Source organism: Triturus cristatus, chromosome 11 (assembly GCF_964204655.1).
Source record: "Triturus cristatus chromosome 11, aTriCri1.1, whole genome shotgun sequence".
NCBI classification, from domain to species: Eukaryota; Metazoa; Chordata; class Amphibia; order Caudata; family Salamandridae; genus Triturus; species Triturus cristatus.
Genome location: NC_140594.1, coordinates 80429220 through 80449588, shown reverse-complemented (window position 1 = coordinate 80449588; position 20369 = coordinate 80429220). Strand labels below are relative to the sequence as shown.

Genomic DNA, 20369 nt, shown 5'->3' with positions numbered 1-20369 from the left:
GTGTTTGGTTGCTATTGAAATGTTCCAGGTGTTATTTGCATGCAAAAATACAAGCACAACTAAACTGATATCCAAAATATAAAAGGCCATTCTTCTTGATTTTACTCTGGCCTGGTCGGATTCTTGTGTGCGCTGCTGGGTCTTTGGCTTTCTAGGTATATCCCTAGTTCTGTTATGTTATTAAAGGTGTGTGCAACCTCTTCTTTAGCAGTTTCTGCGGTCCTGGAGTATCAAACATGTAATTCCTGTTGCTCAAGTATGTGTCAAGTAATTAGTTTTTTAGATGCATGTAGAAAACCAAAATATATATAGTTGCTGTTTCATGTGGACGTCTCACATGCGATGGTCTGATGACTACTCCGGTCGGAACAGACTGGCTGTTGCTTTTAGTCTTAATCATTGCTGGTGAAATCGTTTCATTTTAAAACTTAAATGTTTTTGTTTTTAACCATATGTTCACTGCTCTGACTGTTTTTGCACTATTCCGCGCTATATTTTGCACTTTGCACGTTTTAGATACCGTCAGTGTGGGAAATCTAATTTACTTGCAAATATTACAACTGCTGTTAAAATCATTGTAGCCTACCTGCTCCAATTTCCTGCCTCTAGTGATTACGAGCCCGCCCCGTTCCGTCACGGTGTGTGCCGATTGTACGGAGGGTCAGGAGGGGCTCGACCACACTTCCTGCTTCCGGCGGAAGTCTAGGGACGCGCTCTAGTTGTTCTGGCCCATTGCCTACTTAATCTGGACGAGGGCGCGGACGCGCGCAGCGCCATACCCCTTGTTCTACACAGGTTTGTCCTGTGATTTTGTGTAATTTTGCTCTTAGATTTTTCCTCTTGTTACTATCTTGGCCTATTCTTAAAATGGTTTTAATACAATATTCTAGTTCCCAATTAAAAAGCCTTAACATTCCACCCATTATATATCTGGGCCCTCATGAAACTGCCATGTCTCAGCATCCTGAGATCAGGCGTTCTCATGATCAGACTAGTCCCACCCCATCTATTAGACCAAAATTAACCAATCAAAATAATGCTCCTTCTACTTCATTGACTGCCATCTATTTTATCGCTCGTTCCATTTCTAAACATGCACTGGACGTATGGGATCTTTTGACTCTCATTGACCCAGATATCTGTTTTATTACTGAAACCTGGCTACACGAGCATTCGGGACCCGATTTACATGTGGCCCTTCCCCCTGATTATAAAATTCTTCGAGTCGATAGAAAGGAGAAAAGAGGGGGTGGCCTACTTATTATATACAAAGGAGCGTTCACTATAAGCATCCTGGATTTTGTATCCTGTAGCACCATTGAAATCTGCTCTTTTAAAATTGTTGGTCTTTCAAATGGCTCCTGGAGAGGAGCCCTGGTCAACCGCCCCCCTGGCTTAAAGGGCAATTTTTACGACCAGCTAGTAGAAATCATTGGCCCTCATGTTCTGGCCTCTGATAAATTCCTGCTTCTCGGGGATTTTAATTATCATGCGGAGTTATCGGCCAATCCAGACACAGATAAACTACTCTCAGATCTGAGTACTCTTGGACTAGGCCAGCGGGTAAATGGGTCCACTCACTGTGCGGGTCATACGCTTGATCTTTTGTTCACTAATGTATTGGACCTGATGGTGGAAATTCCTGTACCACTAATATGGACGGATCACCACCTTTTAAAGTTTGACATTCCTTCCGCACCAAAAAAGAAATTCCATCAGGGTAATGAGTCTATTCTTCGTAGACCTTGGCATAAAGTCACTACACCATTATTCAAAGATAGCTTTAGTTCTTATCCCCTAAATTACGACTCGAGTGTTGACTACGACGTACTGCAATTAAACAATGCTATTGGAACCACTATAGACTTAATTGCCCCGCTTCAGAACATTAGTCCCAAGACTAGAAACTCTCCTTGGTTCACTGATTCACTTAAGGCCACTAAACGTCTGTGCCGTATTGCAGAAAAATTGTGGAGGAAAACCAGAAATCTCGTTAATCGCGACAACTATAAAAAGATGCATAATGGTTATATGCTCGACATCAAACTAGCCAAGAAATCATATCTGGTTGATAGAATAAATAGGGCAGAGAATTCCTCTAAGGAGCTATACCATATTTTCAAAGAATTTACAACATCTACTAATGCATCTGCAGCACCCGTCTCCCAAATATGGACTGACTCCCTCTCTGATTTTTTCGAGGCCAAAATCATGAAAATCCATAGCACTTTTCCGTCGGCCCCTGCACACATAGACAAAGACCTGGTAGTACTCTCACAGGCTCCTCTGATCTCAGATGATTATCTACGGAATTTTAAGGAATGTGACCTTAAGTCAGTCACCGAGGCCATCACAAAAATTAAATCTGGCTCCCCGGATGACCCTTTCCCTCCTAAAATATTCCCTTTGTGGGCCCCCACAGTCCTAACTAGACTAGTTGAAATCTTCAGTAAGTCCTTGGCAAAAGCCGACTTTCCAATGTGTGTGAAAAAGCCAGAATCAGGCCTATTCTAAAAAAAACTTCAGCGGATCCAGATATATTCTCGAATTATCGGCCAGTCTCCCTGCTACCATATTTTGGAAAAAAATTGGAGTCTCTAGTAAATAGGCAGTTTGTGAGCCATCTTGAGAGCCATGAACTTTTAGATCCCTCTCAATCAGGGTTCCGTGCGGCACACAGCACAGAGACAGCACTGATTGAGATCACGGACAATATTAGATTAGCCCTGGATAAGCAGCAGTCAGCCATTCTTGTTCTGCTTGATTTGTCGGCGGCCTTCGACACCATCTCCCATCATATACTTGAACGTCGACTTTGGGAGATGGGGGTCAGGGGGTCAGCCCTAAACTGGTTCAGCTGCTATCTGAGAGATTGCAAAACCGTGGTCCAGATGGGCAACATCACGTCCAGTGAACGAACAGTAAAGATGGGTGTTCCTCAGGGCTCTATATTGAGCCCCACCCTTTTTAATCTCTATATGACTCCACTGGCCGCTGTGATCAGACAATATGGCTTTGATGTCATATCTTACGCTGATGATACTCCGATTTTAATCACCTTGGGCCCTGACCCAGAGGAAACCAGACAGCGTTTTAAAAATTGTCTGATCCAAGTGGATGAATGGATGTCATCAAATCATCTCCAATTAAATGGAACCAAAACTGAGATCATGCTGTTCGGCAAAGCTGCTGACCATTGGTCGCATGACTGGTGGCCGTCCAAGCTCGGGCCTTGCCCCGCATATAAGAACGTGGTCCGAAACTTGGGCTTTCACATTGACAATAATTTGTCTATGAGTGGCCACGTAAAGCATGTGATCAGCACTTGCTATGGTGTTATGCGGAGCCTGCGTAAAGTGCTTAAGTGGCTTCCTTTAGAGGCCCGTAGACCCCTAATACAAGGCCTTATCATGAACAGAGTAGACTATGGCAATTCGCTTCTGCATGCCATTAATTCAGATCTTTTAGCTAAACTCCAAGTCCTTCAAAATACGGCCGCCAGGCTTGTCTTGGATTGCCCATATAGGACCTCGGCCCGCCTCTGCTTAAACTCCCTTCACTGGCTCCCAATAAGGAAACGAACCCTGTTTAAAATACTATGCTTGACTCATAAGCAAATGTATGGTAACGGCCCCAAGTATTGGCTGCCAAAACTCCGTTGGTACCATCCCTATAGAGCCTTGCGATCCAGTGATGCTGCCCTGCTCATCCCCCGCAGGATTCGCACTGCTAGGCAGGGAGGCCTTGCCTTCTCCTATCTGGCCCCCTCTTCATGGAACAAAATGCCTTATCGTCTCCGTAACTTGCCTGATCACGGTGACTTCCGTAAAAAGTTAAAGACCTGGCTTTTCGGCAATTAATCTGTGGTCCACTTTTCTTTTCGGAGTTTCTGCAAGAGCCATGAGACTCTCTGAGTGATATGTGTGCGATATAAATATCTCTGACTTGACTTGACTTGACATGGGATTGACAATACTCTTGTCACAGGATGCTCGTAGACTGGGGTTGGTCTCATGTGGGGGTGAGGATGTTTCTCTTGTGCTGGAGATGAGGTCAATCTGGTATATTTAATTATGACTTTCCTAAACTAAACTGACAGGGATCACTATGGTTTGGGTAATTTCCAGTAATTGTACAATCTGTTTTTGAGTTTGCTGCTCTGCCTTTGGGTGTTTGCAAATATAAGCTTTCATTGTGCTTTCTCGGTTTCAGAGACCTGGCCAGTGATTCTGTGCTGTTCTCACTGAATTACTGTACTCTTCACGACTGTCCTTTTCATTAGGTACAATTGGCACACACAAGCCAAGTGGAATCGAGCTTTACTTGTCTTACCTGCAGTGAAATGGACTGGCCGGTAGAACCCAGCAGTTATTTTCTAATATCAACAATATTGGGCTCATATTTATAAAGTTGTACCGTTTATTGAATAGGGCATACTCCTGGAGGTAGTCTGTTTGTAAATATTCTGTTTTTTTAAGTGGTTTGAGGCTGTAGGAGATGATATTTTGCATCTAGATTTGCCTATTGCTTTTCCAGCTGGCAACCCCCAGGCCACACCTCCTTCCCAGAGCTGCTGTAGTGTAATTCAGGATTCACAGTTTCACAAAGATACTATAAAAAGTCATCTGAAAAATTAATTAGTTCTTAGTGCTGTAGATGTACTAGGATTCATTTAGTGAGTTCCAGTTTGCTCAGTTGTAAAACACATTATACAAGCAGCCAAGGGAGTCAGCAAGTTCTTCTGATATTTAGTCTGTCGGGTGGAATGGCAGGGGGTATCTCGTCTGATATTGGAGCTTCAGTGAATCTCAGAGGCACTGTATGCCTATAGTGAGATTGGGAAGCAGCTATTACTCTTCCTGTTTAGGTGATTTTAACTCTCAGCAAAATATTTTAATAAAATGGTCCTGTACTTCCAGCTTTAAAGGTGCACTCTTTCCTCAGAATATGCGCATGTGCTTTTCTTCAGATCACATCTGTAGAATTTGGGCCATCTTTGGATCACCAAAAGTAATTATAAAACCTTTTACAGAATTGTTGTGTTTGTGATGACATGTTTAAAGATCTTTTTTGCATAATAGCGTCTAAATGGGTGTGCCAGGGTTATTATAAAGTAAAAACGATTTTCCTCTGAGACAATTCTTCAAGATCTAAATGCAAATTGTCTGGTTTATGGTGGTCCCCTTTTATGTCTTTTGTTTTCAATTGTGTGGTTTGCTTTTCCAGAGTACTTGTGCAAATATGCTGTCCCTTGTCTGATTGGCATCTCCCGGGCCTTTGGGCGTTACAACAACACTGACGAGCCCCTTCTGACCAAGCTTTTCCCAAAAGCCCCGCCTCAGTCCTTGAAGATCCCAGATGAACTGGAAGGGATACGACGGCGCTCCTTCAACGACTTCCGATCGATCATGCCTAGCTCCTTGTTGTCTGTGTGCCAGGGGGATTCTCTGAAGAGGAAGACCAGCAGTGTTTCCAGCAGCTCGCAGGTTTGAGGGTCCCTTCACATTTTTGACACTTCACCCCCTCTCCATTGTAGGGAAAGATTGACAGTCTGCGGCTAGTTATTTCAATGTCTTTAAGGGGTACTTAGAGGATTATAATCTCAAAGCTGATGTGGGTTCACTTCTGCTTCTTTTGCCTTTCAGAAGAGTAGTCTTTAGGAATAAAGAGCAGTCCTGCACATTGTTCATGTTGCTAGGTGAGGGTGGCAGTCAGCTGATAAGAATCTTCATATATATTTCTTTTCATTCTGGTGCTCATAGCTTTAAAAGCGAATGATCGCAGTCAAGAGATTCCTGGGTTTTCAGCATGCATTTATTATTGCTGTCATGGTAGTACTGCATTATTACAACTCCTAACCCTAAAGAGCACCTTTTTGATTTTGTGTAATGACGTGCCTGTTCCAGATCATGTTCACCATAGATTTTGTGAGAATGGGATTGTGATAGAATGGGAGCACCTTTTTGAAGGTAATAACTCCACCTCAGCCCTCTACAACACCTATGTTTTTTGTTTAATGGGTTTTGAGTCGTATCATCCGTTTTGTTCATTTAAGTATTTCTCTGTTGTTAATGGATGCTAATTTGACGGAGTAATGGATATACACTAAGTTCAAGATTATAATAAGCCAGAAAATGAATTTGATAAAAATTGAAAGAATCGGTACAATTTCCAATAGACCGGTCTTTACATGCGTGTAGAGTTTTCACCTTCTTCTGCCTTCTAAATATGTTTGATGTTGAATTCTTAGGCGCACTGTTGCTGGAATGATTGCTAGTGTAGAGCAAGTTCCCCACATACTCACACTGCTAATTTGCATATTTGGTACTTCTCATGTTATATCTACCATCATCCCCTATGAAGCGAGGGCGATGCAACTGCAGTTTTAGATGGGACTTGTGCTTTTGGTACTTTCTTAGCACTCCAGCAAAGCATGGCAAGCATATGTTCTACGTCGATTTAAGGTTTTAGAACGATAATAGAGTTGAAATTGCTAAAATTGTAAATTGGTACCAGGAGAACAAGTATAAAGTAGGGTAGATGGGAACATTAAAAACGAGGATTAGTAAATCCACTGTTTTATCTATCTTCATGATTGCATTAACCAGTTATAGCACGAGCTTCAGCAGTTGAAGATTAGGCGATGGTGCCATTTTTCCCACACATAATACGTATAATTTTTGCAAAAATTACTTGTGTGACGCTAAATACTTTTGAGTATTCGTATATGTAAAAAGTGCAGGTAAGGTATACCTTTTTCTCTTTCTCTCTCCCTCTCGTCTTTCCTTCTCCCTCTTTTTCTCTCCTATACAACTTTCTCTCTCACTTTGTAATAAGCACAGACACACATACTTAAATGCAGCAGCAGTTACATTTTCCTTATGCAGTCAGAAGAGCTACTGCTTATTTGCACTATCTCAAGTTCACCATACGAGAGGGAGCAGTTCAAGCCTATACACCCCGTCAACAAGATTAAACATCTTTTACAAAAAATGCTAAAAAGCTCCAGAACCCTACACACTGGACAAGTCTGGTCTTCTCTCTCTTTCTAAATAAATTGTGCAGGAAAGTATACATGCAGTTCACACTAAAGCCCTACTCATCTTACTAATTTCCACCCCACATGCAAACTTTTAATGTAGTTGGCTGTCCTTTAACTGCTGTGCCTGCAGTTTCTCAGTCTTAGTTGCAAGTCCAAATCAGCACTGTGAAGTGACAGGCTTACCAGCCTCATGGATTGGTTGGCGACTAATCATTTCACTGACAATTCAGTGGCTCTGGCTGGTGAAGATGGTCTTCACTTAAAGCTTCCATTCAAAGGTCTGTTGCCAGACAACTGACCTAGAGAGAAAGCAGGCACGAGAAGAACGTTCCAACAGCTCCAGATATTGTGGTGTTCCCTGCTCCTGAGTGTGCTCTGTCTTGCACAGATGAAGCCACAGAATCAATCGCAAACTGTATGCCTTGGCCATTATATCTCAACTAGATTGGCTGTGCGGCCAAACCGCAGATGATATTATCACAAGTCCTAAGATCTCTCTTGCTTGCCGGTGTCTCCTAAGCGATCAATTTAAAGAAACCAGCTCTTAGAGAGACTTTTAAGAGTGCAGTACATTAGGTGGAGCTGGGTTCTCCCAACTGTATACTGCAGGTATGATAATTGCACATCTTTAAACAAGATCTTGTCCCTTTTAAACACGTCTACTATGCTATTTGTTGCTAGAACTGTGAGATGGCTCTTGCACAGGAACCTTTCTTTTGAGGCATTTATGCTTTTAAAACAACAAGAGGCAAGTGTTAGCACAAACCCCTAACAACATAGGAGTCTCAAGTTTGGTTTTGCTTTTGTTGTACCCTACTCTGATAGGTTGTAGTACATGTGTATAGAATCTGAAATGTGTTTATTTAGTCGATACACTCCTTGTTGTGAAGTGAGTGGATTGGATGAATTGGCCAAAAAAGCACAGCTAAACAATCAAATTGGGATGTTGTAGTCTGGGCTGGGGTAGACTGTGAAGAGCACATGTGCATAAAGACAGACGACAAATTCAAGAAACTTTGGCTCTGGGGCTATAATGTTTACTCATTGGGAAACTGCCAGTGTTATTGTACAAACTAGACTAAGTCTGACATACTTTAACATAGACTGCTTTGGCAAAGTGACACCTCTTTCTGTTTCATTTGTTATATGAAATGAGAAATGCAAAAATGCTCTTTTTGTTTTGTAACTGCTCCTCTTTTTTTCCAGACAAGTCCGGAGCGTGCCGACCTGCCTCCTGGTTCCCCGGGGGGTGCTGCAATCCAGTACTTTGAAGGTAAGTAGTCAATCGATAGCATATTATGGGGGTTGTGGTGTGATTTCACTGATGGAAGGTAGAGATGGTGTTCTTACCACAGCAAGTTGACATAGATCGTCACCCTTTATCTCATACTGTTCATTGATGCCCGATGTCACAAAGTCAGGGTCTGACGTTGCCTGTTTGTATGGTACTGCTCTTGACTGCTTGATACCTCAGTGAAGCTCGTTAGATCACTTCAGGAATCAAACCTATTTCTGTTTGATATCTAAAAATGAGTGTACACCCTCGGATTCTGTAAATTGATACTGTCTTTATTTAACACAAATCTAAGGCTATCAAACACATACACTTGAAACTTGAGCAGCACCCCGTTTTGAATCAAACCACAAGCACTAAATGGATGAAGTTAATGTTTTCTTCCTGTCTTTGCGGAAGCAAGCTTGCTTGCAACTGAGCGAGAGTCATCTTGTTTCTTCATTCTATTCAGGATGACTCTGGGGTTGATGGAAGTGTGCGCAGTTATTCAGGTCACCTTTCTTGGGGATCTTGATCAGATATCCCTCCTTCCAGTCTTATGGTACCATTTCCTTTTCCCAGATCCTTCCAAACATGGGATAGAGCACATCTACTGATGTTTCAATGTCTGCCTTCAGTGCCTCTGCAGGAATGTGGTCAGGTCCTGCTGCCTTCTCATTTGTCAGGTGGCTAATGGCTTGCCGTATTTCTTCCTTGGTTGGTCTGCTGCAGTTGATTGACAAGTCCTTTCAGCTGGTTGAATGTCTTGTGGAGACTGGCTCGGGCTGGTTCAGCAGTTCTTCAAAGTGCTCCACCCATCTTCGTTATTGGCCTTAGTTACCCATGATTGTCTTCCCAGCTTTATTTATTTGTATTTATTTATAAAGTTTTAAATAGTGCAGACTTGACCCTAGTAGGGTATCCGAGCACTTAACAATTGGTTACGCAAGAAGAAAACATGACAACCAAGCAACACAAATACCCATTACCATTCGGGCGGAGGTTTGTGAGTTAAACATCTAGACGGCGAGTGAGAGCCCAGGTTGAGACACTGTGTCAGCAAATTGCCCATATGTTGAGTCCGAGAGTTCTAGGGTAGAGTTTTGTTCATCAAAAACAGTTTGACGTCTTTATTTAATGAAGTGGTTGACTGGTTCAGTCTGATTTTAGGGGGAAGGGAGTTTCAAATTGTATGGGCCATTCCAGAGATGACTAGGTTGTAGGTTTTCTTTTTCCGAAATGTCTGAAGTTTTAACAGTAAGGTGCCTGCGCTCCTAGAGGATCTGCGGCCACCAGACAGCTCCAGTTTCTCAGCTAGGTATTTCGGTGTGTTGAAGTGTAGTGCTTTTTTATCAAACAAGCAGTTAGTTTTCAGATGTATACTTTCCTCACAAGGGAGCCAGTTTAGTGCCTTCAGGTTGGGAGTGATTTGGTTGTATCTCCTGGATCCAGTGATGAGCCTTGCAGCAGAATTATGGGACACCGTTAGGGGAGCCAGCTTGGATCTAGGCAGACCACAAAAGGTAGCACTTCCATATTCTTACCTGGGGATTAGTAGTGCTTGCACAGCTGTTTTGAGGCTGTCTAGGGACAGGAAGGGTTTTATTTTTCTTAGTATGTTTATTTGAAGGTTGGCTCCTTTGGTGGCTGTGCTCATGTGTTCCTGCATGGTGAGATTCTTGTCGCTCGAGTGTTATTCCCAGTGATCTCATGGAATTTATAACGTGTAGAAGGCAATTAAAGACTGTAAGATGTTTCATACAATCTTTGATGTCAAGGGATCCTTTTGGTGAGGCGATTAAGAGGAATTTGTTTTTGAACATGATGAGTTAAAGGTGATTTCTGGTCAGCCAGTTTTGGGTTTTTTGTAAAGTTGTCTTGAGTAGACATATATTTTCATAGGAGGAGATTTTTAGGTGCAGTTTGGTGTCATCTGCATACATGTGGTATTTGATGTTGGAGACTCTCAGAATTTCGGTGAGAGGCTCCATGAAGGGGTTGAAGAGATTAGGTGATAGGGTGGACCCCTGTTGGAGCCCTAAAGGGACCAGAGTGGTATTGGACAGGGTTTGATTAAACTTGATTCTTTGAGTTCTGTTGTGTAGAATCAAGGTGAACAGTTTAGAACGACCCCTGATTACTCCATTCTGTGTTCCAGTAGGTCAAGTAGGTTTTCATGTTTGACCGTATCAAAGGCTGAGGAGAGGTCCAGGAGGATAAGGAGGCAAGGTTCATTCTGATCTAGCATTTTAAGCGTGTCATCAACTATATGTGTTAAGACTGTTTCCATGCTATGTCCTTAACGGAAGCCGGATTGGTATTGGTCAATAAGGCAGAACTGCTCTATGTGATTGCATAGTTGGGTATGGATGCATTTCTCCCGGAGCTTTGCCAGAGAAGGAATGGTGGAGATTGGTCATACATTATTTGTGTTTGAGTGATCTGCTGAGGGCGTTACTTGTCCTGATTGTAGGCAGTCTGGTATTACCCCTTGAAGCAGTGAAACATTCACTATCTTGGTCCAGAGAGGAAGTAAAGACGTTTTAATCTCCTTGAAGTGGTTAGATGGTAGTGGGTCACAGAAGTGGTTTGAATGTTGTTAAGATATTAAGAATGACATTTCCAGGGAAGGCCCTTGGCCCCAATGGGATCCCAATCGAACTGTACAAACTTAGACCTGACAAATTAGCCCCCTATCTGAAAGCCATTTTTGAGGAATGCAAGGAGTTGGGGACATTACCAATAGATCAGAGGGTAGCCACTATAGTTACAATCCATAAGGAAGGAAAGCCCAAGACTGAATACGTCTCCTACAGACCGATCTCATTATTGGACGCAGAGCCTAAAATCCTGGCTAAGCTCCTTGCCAATCGGCTAGTTAAAACTATTGGGAGCCTAGTGCACCCTGACAAATCTGGCTTTATGCCGCACCGTAACACAGCTCTGAACCTACGCAGCTTGCACGGGGTCTTGGGTAGAGTGCCCACCATCCAGAAACCGGCGATAATCGGATCATAGGATGCGACTATGGCATTTGATACTATTGAGTGGCCATACCTTTTGGCAGTACTCGCCAAACTGGGGTTCGGGCCGGTTTCATTCAATAGGTGTGCCTCTTATACTCGGAGCCCATTGCACAAGTTGTGGTCAATAATAAGAAATCAGATACGTTCACTCTGAGTCGAGGTACCCGTCGGGAGTGTCCCATTTCCCCTCCCATGTTTGCCTTAGCCCTGGAACCACTAGCGGCGTGGATTCGGAGGGACCCAGTGGTGCGGGGTCTGCGCTGGTCCCCTGATTGGGAGGACCGTATTTCGCTATACGCGGATGACATACTGCTGTATTTGGCCTCTCCCAGAAGATCATTGGTGGCGGTCCTGGACATTCTAGCAATATTTGGCAGATACTCCGGGTTCTCCATTAACTGGGGTAAATCCCTCCTATACGTCCTTAAAGGGGATCCCCCCCTCACCACTGCGAAACAGCCCAATCAAATTAGCTCGATAGGTTTTAAATACTTGGGGATCTTTATCTCCTTGGATCCTACGCTCCGTTTTAACTACAACCTTCTCCCGCCGCTGCAGAGGCTTAAACATGACATTGCAGGTTGGAGGGCGTTTCCTCTCTTACTACTAGGCAGAGTGGCTCTCTTCAAAATTATGTCGCTACCCTGGTTTTTATACGCTTTACAAAACTCAATGGGCATTGTTCCGATGACCTATTTTAGAGACATTGAGGGCCTTCAGAGGGACTTGCTATGGGACGGGAAGCCCTGTATTGCGCTTAAGAAGCTCATGTTGAGCTAGTACGACGGGGGAATCGGCCTCCCCGATATCAAAAAATACTACTGGGCGGCACAGCTTGCTGCCATCAATCATGGTACATACGGTCGCCCTGACGACCCTGGGTATCTCATAGACTGGTGGCTCCTACTGGGTGGGAATTACAGCAGGGCACTATACTCCAAACCTAACAAAATCACAAAATGGTAGTGGTGGTCTAGACATTCGCACATAATTTCAAAAGTTATGCGTTTCTTTGATTTGAATTCTTTATAAATTACGGTGCCCCTCAAGGTAACATAGACATCCCACTACCAAGGATGTTATCTTAACGAGTATTCCTAAGAAACACGTTATTGCGATCAATTTTTAAAACAGTTGTATCTTGGCACTCTAACCGTTAATATACAAAACTTTTTTATATTAGTCTGCTCGACAAATGGCCAATTAAGGAACCCAGTTCATTAGCTTTTTACATGTATTATCTCACAGGGAAGTGAGCATCAGATAAGCATGTGTTATGTCAAAGAGAAGAAAACATCAAATAGACATATTTTCTATGTGACTTAATCCAAAGTTTTCAAAACCATGCATGAAGTTTTCGATCAAAACAATGCATATAGTTTAAATATAGTGCATGGTAAGGTGACTAAAGATGCATTGAAATATTCTTCACTTGTAGTATTCTTTTTTGAGCACTGTAACCAAGTACAATTGCCAGGTGCTTAAGGTGTTCTAGGGATGGTGAGGATCTACACACTCGTTCGACTTGTCTCAGATTGTGTCTTTCTTTCGTTTAGGCTCTCGTTGTACCATGGTTTGGAGTCTTTAGTGAAGAGTCGTTCTAGTTGTAAGGGCGCGATTGTGTCAAGAATGGTCATCATGGATGTAGTTGTTTGTAAGGTCATGTCCTCACTGATTCATTGATGAGAAAGGTGATGTGGTGATGGTCGGTCCAATCGCATGGGACGATAGATTCAAGTTGAATGGAGTTTGCGCTAGCAATGACTAGATCCAAGGTCGCACCCAGATTGTGAGTAGGGCTGTCGCAGAATTGGTTCTGGTTTTGGTCTACTAGGAAGGTTTTGAGGCTGTTAACTGCTGGGTCATTTGGGTCATTCCAGTATAGGTTGAAATCGCAGAGGAAGATCTGGGAGCAGTGATGCCCTACATTGGTAGTGTTGGTTTCCATAATTTGTTTGATGAATGTCAAGTTGTCACCTGGTGGGTGGTGTATCTGGTGCAATTTACATAGTAGTCTGTTGTTACTTGTAATCTTTAGGCATAGATATTCACAAGAGGATAGCTTGGCGGTTAGAGACTGATTCACCTCAAGGTTACTGCGGTATATGCAGGAAATGTCTCCACCCGTTTTGACTGCTCAGTCTGATCTCATAATGTTATAGGTAGGGGGGACTAGTAAGTCAAGGGTTGGGGTAGAGGAGTCATTTAGCCATGTTTCTGTTAGGAATAATAGGTGGAGCTCGTGAGCAAGGATGAGGTCAGCGATATCCGCTGCATGTTTCATAGCCGATCTGCAATTGAGAAGTTTGCATTTCAGGTGAGGTTTGGTGTCAGCTGAGGGGGTCTGTGTGATCGGGACCAGCATATAAGGTTGGACTTATTTATGTCTCTTATGCCTAGGTTCTCTGTATAGGTTTGAGGTGATTGTTTGGATATGAGCGAGATTGTCTGTTTTGTCATGTTGTACCTGATTAGAAGTGTGGAGAAAGGAGTGAATGTCATTGTCTGATAGTGGATCCTTTAGTCTGATGGTCCTAGTGGGGCCATTGGGGTAAGGTATAGATCGCCAGCTCATGAGATAGGGTGGCGAGATTGATAGTCGTGGGTGGTGTTTGGTGGGTGGTGGGCGGTTGAGTCTACTATTTCCTGGAGTCCTTTTGGAGCATTTGGTGCAGGCCATCTCGTACATGATATTTATTAGGCTTTGTATGTCTTGACTTGAGTTGGTGTAGGTCTTGTGTGATTTCATCTAGTCTGGATTCTATCGAGTCGTGGAGGTAGGTTGTCGTGGTTTGTGACAGAGGGCTGGGAGGAGGGTGGTCTGGGTAGTGTTGTTGAAATGGTGCTCGTCTGAGTGACTTGGCGGAGGGAGGTTTGGATGGACATGGTTTTTGGCATGTGGTGTGAAGAAGTAGAGATCAAGAACTTTTTGGGAAGAGGTAGTTGTGTCGAATGGGCCGTGGCCAAGATAAGATTATCTACGGGGTGAAAACAGAACGAAGGTGTGGACTGGGTGGTAGAGATATCTTCATTGCTTTCCATCTCTGTAATCCTTGTTACAGTTGTGACATGTGGGCGCTGATTTGTTAAGAGGTTTGGTGTGGGTGACACCGCCCCCTCGAGAGGAATGGAAGAGTTGGTACTGTGTGAGCGCAACGCTATGTTGGAGTGAGGTGGGGACAAGGGTGGATCGCTTGATGTGGGTGGGCAGTGCAGTGACATTAACTGTGGTGCCTTTGCGACGTATGGAGAGCTGGGGTGTATCTGAGAGGGTGCTGAGTCCTTACTAGGTATGGCATGCTTGATGATAAGGAAACATTTGTTGAATACATCTAGGTAGCAGTCTGATGATTGGACAAGGATAATCCCATTGTTATAAATGGAGATGGTTATTTTGCATTGAAAGTGGGTGAGGGCGCTACGGATAGTCTAAGACTGTGCAAAGTTTTCTTGGGTGTTGCGATCAGGTGTATTGCATAAAGTACTTGTCTCCATTGGGTTCCTCTTTTTGTGTAGCAGATGAGATCATTTATTAAGGCTCCTTTTGATGCGCAGAAGTAAGGGTCAGAGATGAGGGTTTCTGGGTGCGCATTGAAAAGTCTGTGTTTGAAGATCTTGGAGGCTTTTTTGTTAGATTGGTCGGGTATTTAATTTTGTAGGCATTGAGGCCATCTAATTCCAGTTTGCTGCTGAGTGGGTGTAGCGAGACAGGATCTATGTCTGAGAGAGCGGCTGGACCCAAATATACAGTGAGTAGTTATAGCGAGTGCTTTGGGGTGGAGGAACCGAGATAGTGGGGAAGAGCTCTCTTATAAGTTCCCATCTTCATAGCAGTAACTGGACACAGGGAGTCTGACGATCTGTGGGTCCGAATACTGTATTGTTCAAGCTTACTGGCCGAATATAGATCTCTTGTTATTGTCTTTAACACGTCTTTCTGGCTTGCTGTATCTGCCAGAGGGTTTCCTTGCTATGTCATAGAGTTCAAGTTTCCACAGCTTGCTGCTTACTGGGCTTCTGTGGCAAGGCCATTGCTTGTCATTATGCAAAGTAGAGAAGTGTTTTTTCTATTATCCTTTGGAGTCGAACTTAAACAACATCTCTAAAAATGTGGATGTTATTTTATTTTATTTGTTTGAAAGTGCCACACTTCCAGGCCTATAGTTTAAAGATTTGAAGGACTTCCATGACAAAAGTTAACAACGTTGGTTTCCCTCTAACGAAGTAGAATAAATGTTCTCTAACGAAGTAGAATAAATAGATTCCTGACCTGGATGCATCCTACTCCTCCATAAGCCCAAAGTAGTTGAGACTTGTTAAGCCAATCCGATTGGTAGCATGGTGATATGGTAGATTGGTGCAACAGCCTAGAGTTTCAGACACTTTCAGAATATAATGTGCAACTAGTGTAAATTGGTTCTGGATAAAGGTGAACCTAATTGATTACTTGCTTGCCAGTCAGATTGTTTGAATCCACTGCTGCCTTTTGGGACTGTCTTTGCAGTAAAAACTCGAATGGAACTCTGCATGGACAACATTACCAGGGGAGACATATCCATTACTCCACATACTTAATGTAAGTGAACTGAGATAAACATGGGGGTGCAGAGAAGGCAGATGAGGCCGGCTAGGGATAGATCCGACATGAGGGAGGAAAAATATTTTATTGCCTTGTACTTGTCTCTTACAGTGTGTGGGTCAACTACGAGGCCTGGTTCAGCATGTGCAATTCATGCAGAATAGTGTGGTTCAGCTCATAAGTCTAATGTCTTGCTCCATGGGGTCTTTCCCTCTTAAATAACTGTTCTCATCACTTTACTTGTTCTTTGTCTGTGCGCACAAGTGCTGTTTGTGATAATTTACCTTAGCGTCTTCATCATAGTCAATTTCTTTTCATTGTACTTTGTTTCTCAGGCCCTCGTTCAGAGAGTAGTGTAAATACAGGAATAATAATGTAGTTTGGTAGTAACATTACTCCAGTTTGGGATATAAGATTACCCCTCTATTTAGGTTTTTCTCCCATAAATGTAGTAGACTCTGCAGGAATACAACTGAAACCTATTTTATTGCACTTTTGTGCATAAAGTTTCCATCTGTGTTTTTACTGGTGTGAATCTATTATGTTTTTATCGGTCTGGAATGTGATTTTACTACATTTCCAATGATATACCACCACATTACTTCGAATCCACAATTTAGTTAGCATTTGTATAGTACCTTCTGATGCTTTTTCAAATAAGAGGGCGAGTGTTTTCACAGCTTTACTGTGTATCATACATGTTCTTTTCCAGCGTATTTCACTGCTTATCATTGAACTTTACATCTTTTTTTATGGGTTCAATTCATGGCTTTTCATTCTATCATTGATTTAATTTGGTTTATCTTTATTATCACCTTTTGATGGTAGGTTACATGATGTCCTTGTTTTCCTTAACTTCCATACATTGTGTCTTACCCTTTCTTTGTCTATCACATTTCGTCATAAATTCGATATTCTATCGCCCTCCTTTTTTCTTGACTGAACTTGACCTGTTCTCTCTTTCAAAATAGTCCTAACTCTTTTATTGAACTTTACTTGCTCTTTGTTTGTCCTCAATTGCTGAGTTTTATTTCTCTCTTTTAACTTAATTCTGTCTGCCTGCCACTTTTTTGAGCTGCTCCTCTCCCATGTACTTTTCTCTGCTTTGTGCTTGTTAATCTCTTTACCTGACTCTGCTTTTCTATGTTGCATTTTGTTTCTTACTGTAACCTCCATTGTCTCATTTCATGCTTTCTTGACCTTTTTATTCCTTTCTAACATTGTCTGACTTTGCAGATCCCATTGTTCATGGTCTTTAGCACTTAAATAAGAGAATTCCCTTGTGCCAAACTCCTGCTTGTTTTCAAAACCCCAGATACTCTCTTTGGTGACGTATTGTTGTTCACTTGCAGGTTCATACCTAGCAGATGGAAGAGCTTTGGACCCAGAGTATTATTTCACTACGATCAGCTCCAGCTTCTCTGTGTCGCCGCTCTTCACTGGCACCAATAACAAGGAGTTCAGTATTCCGCAGGAATTGCTCCGTCATCTTCTCCATATGGTATGTAGGAGGTTGTTTTGGGGCTTTTGGACCTCTCAAATCCGTATGCTGTCTATAGGGGAGACGACTGCTGCCTGCAGATTGATCCACTACATACAAGGCAAGTTGATCTTGGTAGGTTAGGCAAACGAGCATGAAATTCTTCTGTTGCTTTCCAAATTGCTCGCTGTCTCTGCTTCCTGTCTCGAGACAGCAGCACCCTGTTCTGTATGAACCATTAAAGAGCAATACATGTTATACTGTAGGCAGTAAAGCTATTTGACAGACCAGCAATAATTTGCAATTCTGACATAGCATATGAGGACTGGCATAACAAGTAGTCACTTTTGGGGTATGAAGCATACACTCACAGTGCAGGAGGTGATCTTACTAGGCAAATCAACTAAACTGTTGTTGTATAGCACATAAGACCTCACGGCATACGACATTGACCCCACGGCATAGGACATTGACCCCACGGCATAGGACATTGACCCCACGGCATAGGACATTGACCCCACGGCATAGGACATGGACCCCACGGCATAGGACATTGACCCCACATTGTATAGCAAGTGTGAGAATTCAATGCAGTATGTGAATTTTTTATTTAGTATAGGACATCAAAACGGTTTTGCCACCATTTGTAACATAACATAACGTGTTTATATAAAGCGCACGTTCACCCCCCCCCCCCCCCCACTCCCAAAGGGGCATCGATGCTGAATAACAGACGTTTATTGTTACTCAACTCAATGGTACTCCTTGTATCGACCTATGAAAGGATGAAAGGCTGAATAGACCTGCCGGGTATTGAACCTGTGACCATGAGGTCGAACACAGGCCCCTGTAGTGAATGCAATAGTCCACTAAACCACCAGACTCATGACTATGTACCTGAGAACTTCTAGCGTAACACTTAAGAACTGGATGTCAGCACTCCTGTGGTACGTAACATGCAAACACTCCTTGTTGCGTGCCAGCATTCCTGGTGTTGCACCCGAGCATAGCCCTCCATAACTATTAAGGCATACCTTGAAAATACTCATATAGTATGCAGTAACTCTCTGCATTTATGCCGTAACACAAAATAACTGTCATCATGTGGCACAAGAGTACGTTCATGGCCTACCATTTGAGCAATCTCATGCACAGAAGAATTCATAGCAGCTATAAATCCTGTGGTACTGTGGTCCTTAATCCTACATGAACATGTAACTTAAAATCTTTTATATTCCTTGTACAGTCTTGAGTTAAATTTGCCACACAAAGTTTTTGATTTTTATGAAACTCTGTCATTTTCTGTGCAGGTGAAACAGATTGTGGGAGACCATGTCCTCAAAACCTTGGACCAGGTGGTTGCAGAAGTCCTAGAGGTACGTTTAAATCATATTTTTTCTAAAAAAGGTAAAAAGTGTCAAATGGAAAATAAATATTTGGAAGGGAGGTATGTGACTCCTACATCCTCAAAATGTGATAACATCTGGCTCTTGTAGATTTCCAGGGATTGAAGATTTGACGATAACATGTTGTTAGAACTTAGTTGTATGTAACAAAAGGGGGTGGGGGGTGGTTGGATGATGATAAAGACATACTTGGAAAAAATTGCGAAAAGGTGATTAGGTGTAAAGGAACATTTTGATGCAAAGGTGGTGACTTTGAGCTTGGGGAATTGATCTGTTTATGGTTGCAGGTGAATAGAAACATGGGCAGGTTTTCAGAAGTCAAAAAGACTGTGAAACTGGGAACATGTACTTATTGCCAGAGGAGGATGGTGTATGTTGACCCAAGGGCAACTCCTTACGTGCTGATGTGGTAGTTCTGTAATGTTTGTGTGGTGTGCAAGTCAAATTTGTGGATGAACATTCTTCTCTGAAAGGGAAGTAGTCTTGTAATGATGTATGCGTAAATGTAGAATGTGGTGTGCTATGGTTCTTTAGAACTGTTTAACTCTGGAAAGTAGAATTGAATATGCCTGTCTGCCTGGTGTGTGGCGCCTCTGTCCTGGTGATAAAGTTTATTTATAATTGGCATGTCATCACATATGGGCATCCAAGTGTTTCTTGCTAATAGATTTATGAGCCTAATCTAATTATATTGGTACAGAAACCTGCACACTCTGCTGCTACCAAATGTCTTGTGTGGTATGGCATTCTTGTCCCAGGTCTGTGTTTATTTGTTTATTTATTGACTTACAGCACCTTTATCCAAGGTGCTTCACGTACAAATAGTATAATGATAGAAGCAGGTGGTCCTTTAATGGTTTCTTGAAAATAGATATGGTAGGAGCAAAGTGAATGGAAATAGGGAGGTTATTCCAGACCTAAGGTCCAAGGAGTATGAAGGAATGACAGCACGAAAAGGCACAAGGAGCTCGAGAAGGAGTTGTTCACCCAAACAATGTGAATGAGATGTAATGGATGCAGAAATCAGTGCACAAAGATAAGGTGGAGCAAGTGAGTGTGGACATTTGAAGACAATACAAGGATAACAGAATGTAAGCTGACTAATGATCTGATGCAATTTATCTCTCTATGGTGATATCCTCCTGTTCACCAGAGCAGCGTTAACTGCCATGTTCACTGTCTTCAGCCCCACAACCTTCATGTGCGTCATATCATTGGGGTTTTTTGTTTGACTGCTCTTGTGAAGCCATTAGCAGGCTTTGCAAGACCAAAATAAGGGGCGAAGTCAGTTTATGAACTTATGACGCTGGAGCAACCATCTCTTCTTCACCCCAGCCTGATGCTTATGATGTGTGCCAGCTTTTTTTATACTTGAATGTCATTGCGCCTCATTCACAACTGTTGCATTCTTTCTTTTATTTCTTTCACTTGATGGTTACGTCAGGCTCCATGTATTCCATGTGCATGCATTTTTTGTCTAGTATTTAGAGTTCTAGAACTGCTTAACAGCAGATTGTAGTACTGGCTTCCTCTAGCTGGTTGTACTGTGCCGCTCTTATTAAA

The 20369-nt window shown here is 42.6% G+C and overlaps 1 protein-coding gene across 4 annotated transcripts in view; it reads left to right on the top strand.

Moving 5' to 3' along the window:
- Positions 1 to 20369, top strand: part of PI4KA (phosphatidylinositol 4-kinase alpha) — a 548133-nt gene that overhangs the window by 40683 nt on the left and 487081 nt on the right. For all 4 annotated transcript variants that reach the window (XM_085633226.1, XM_085633227.1, XM_085633225.1 and 1 more), the window contains exons 6-9: positions 5227 to 5486; positions 8249 to 8315; positions 17273 to 17421; positions 18711 to 18776. In XM_085633226.1, the coding sequence (XP_085489352.1) occupies positions 5227 to 5486; positions 8249 to 8315; positions 17273 to 17421; positions 18711 to 18776 (542 nt within the window). The remainder of the gene's footprint in view (positions 1 to 5226; positions 5487 to 8248; positions 8316 to 17272; positions 17422 to 18710; positions 18777 to 20369) is intronic.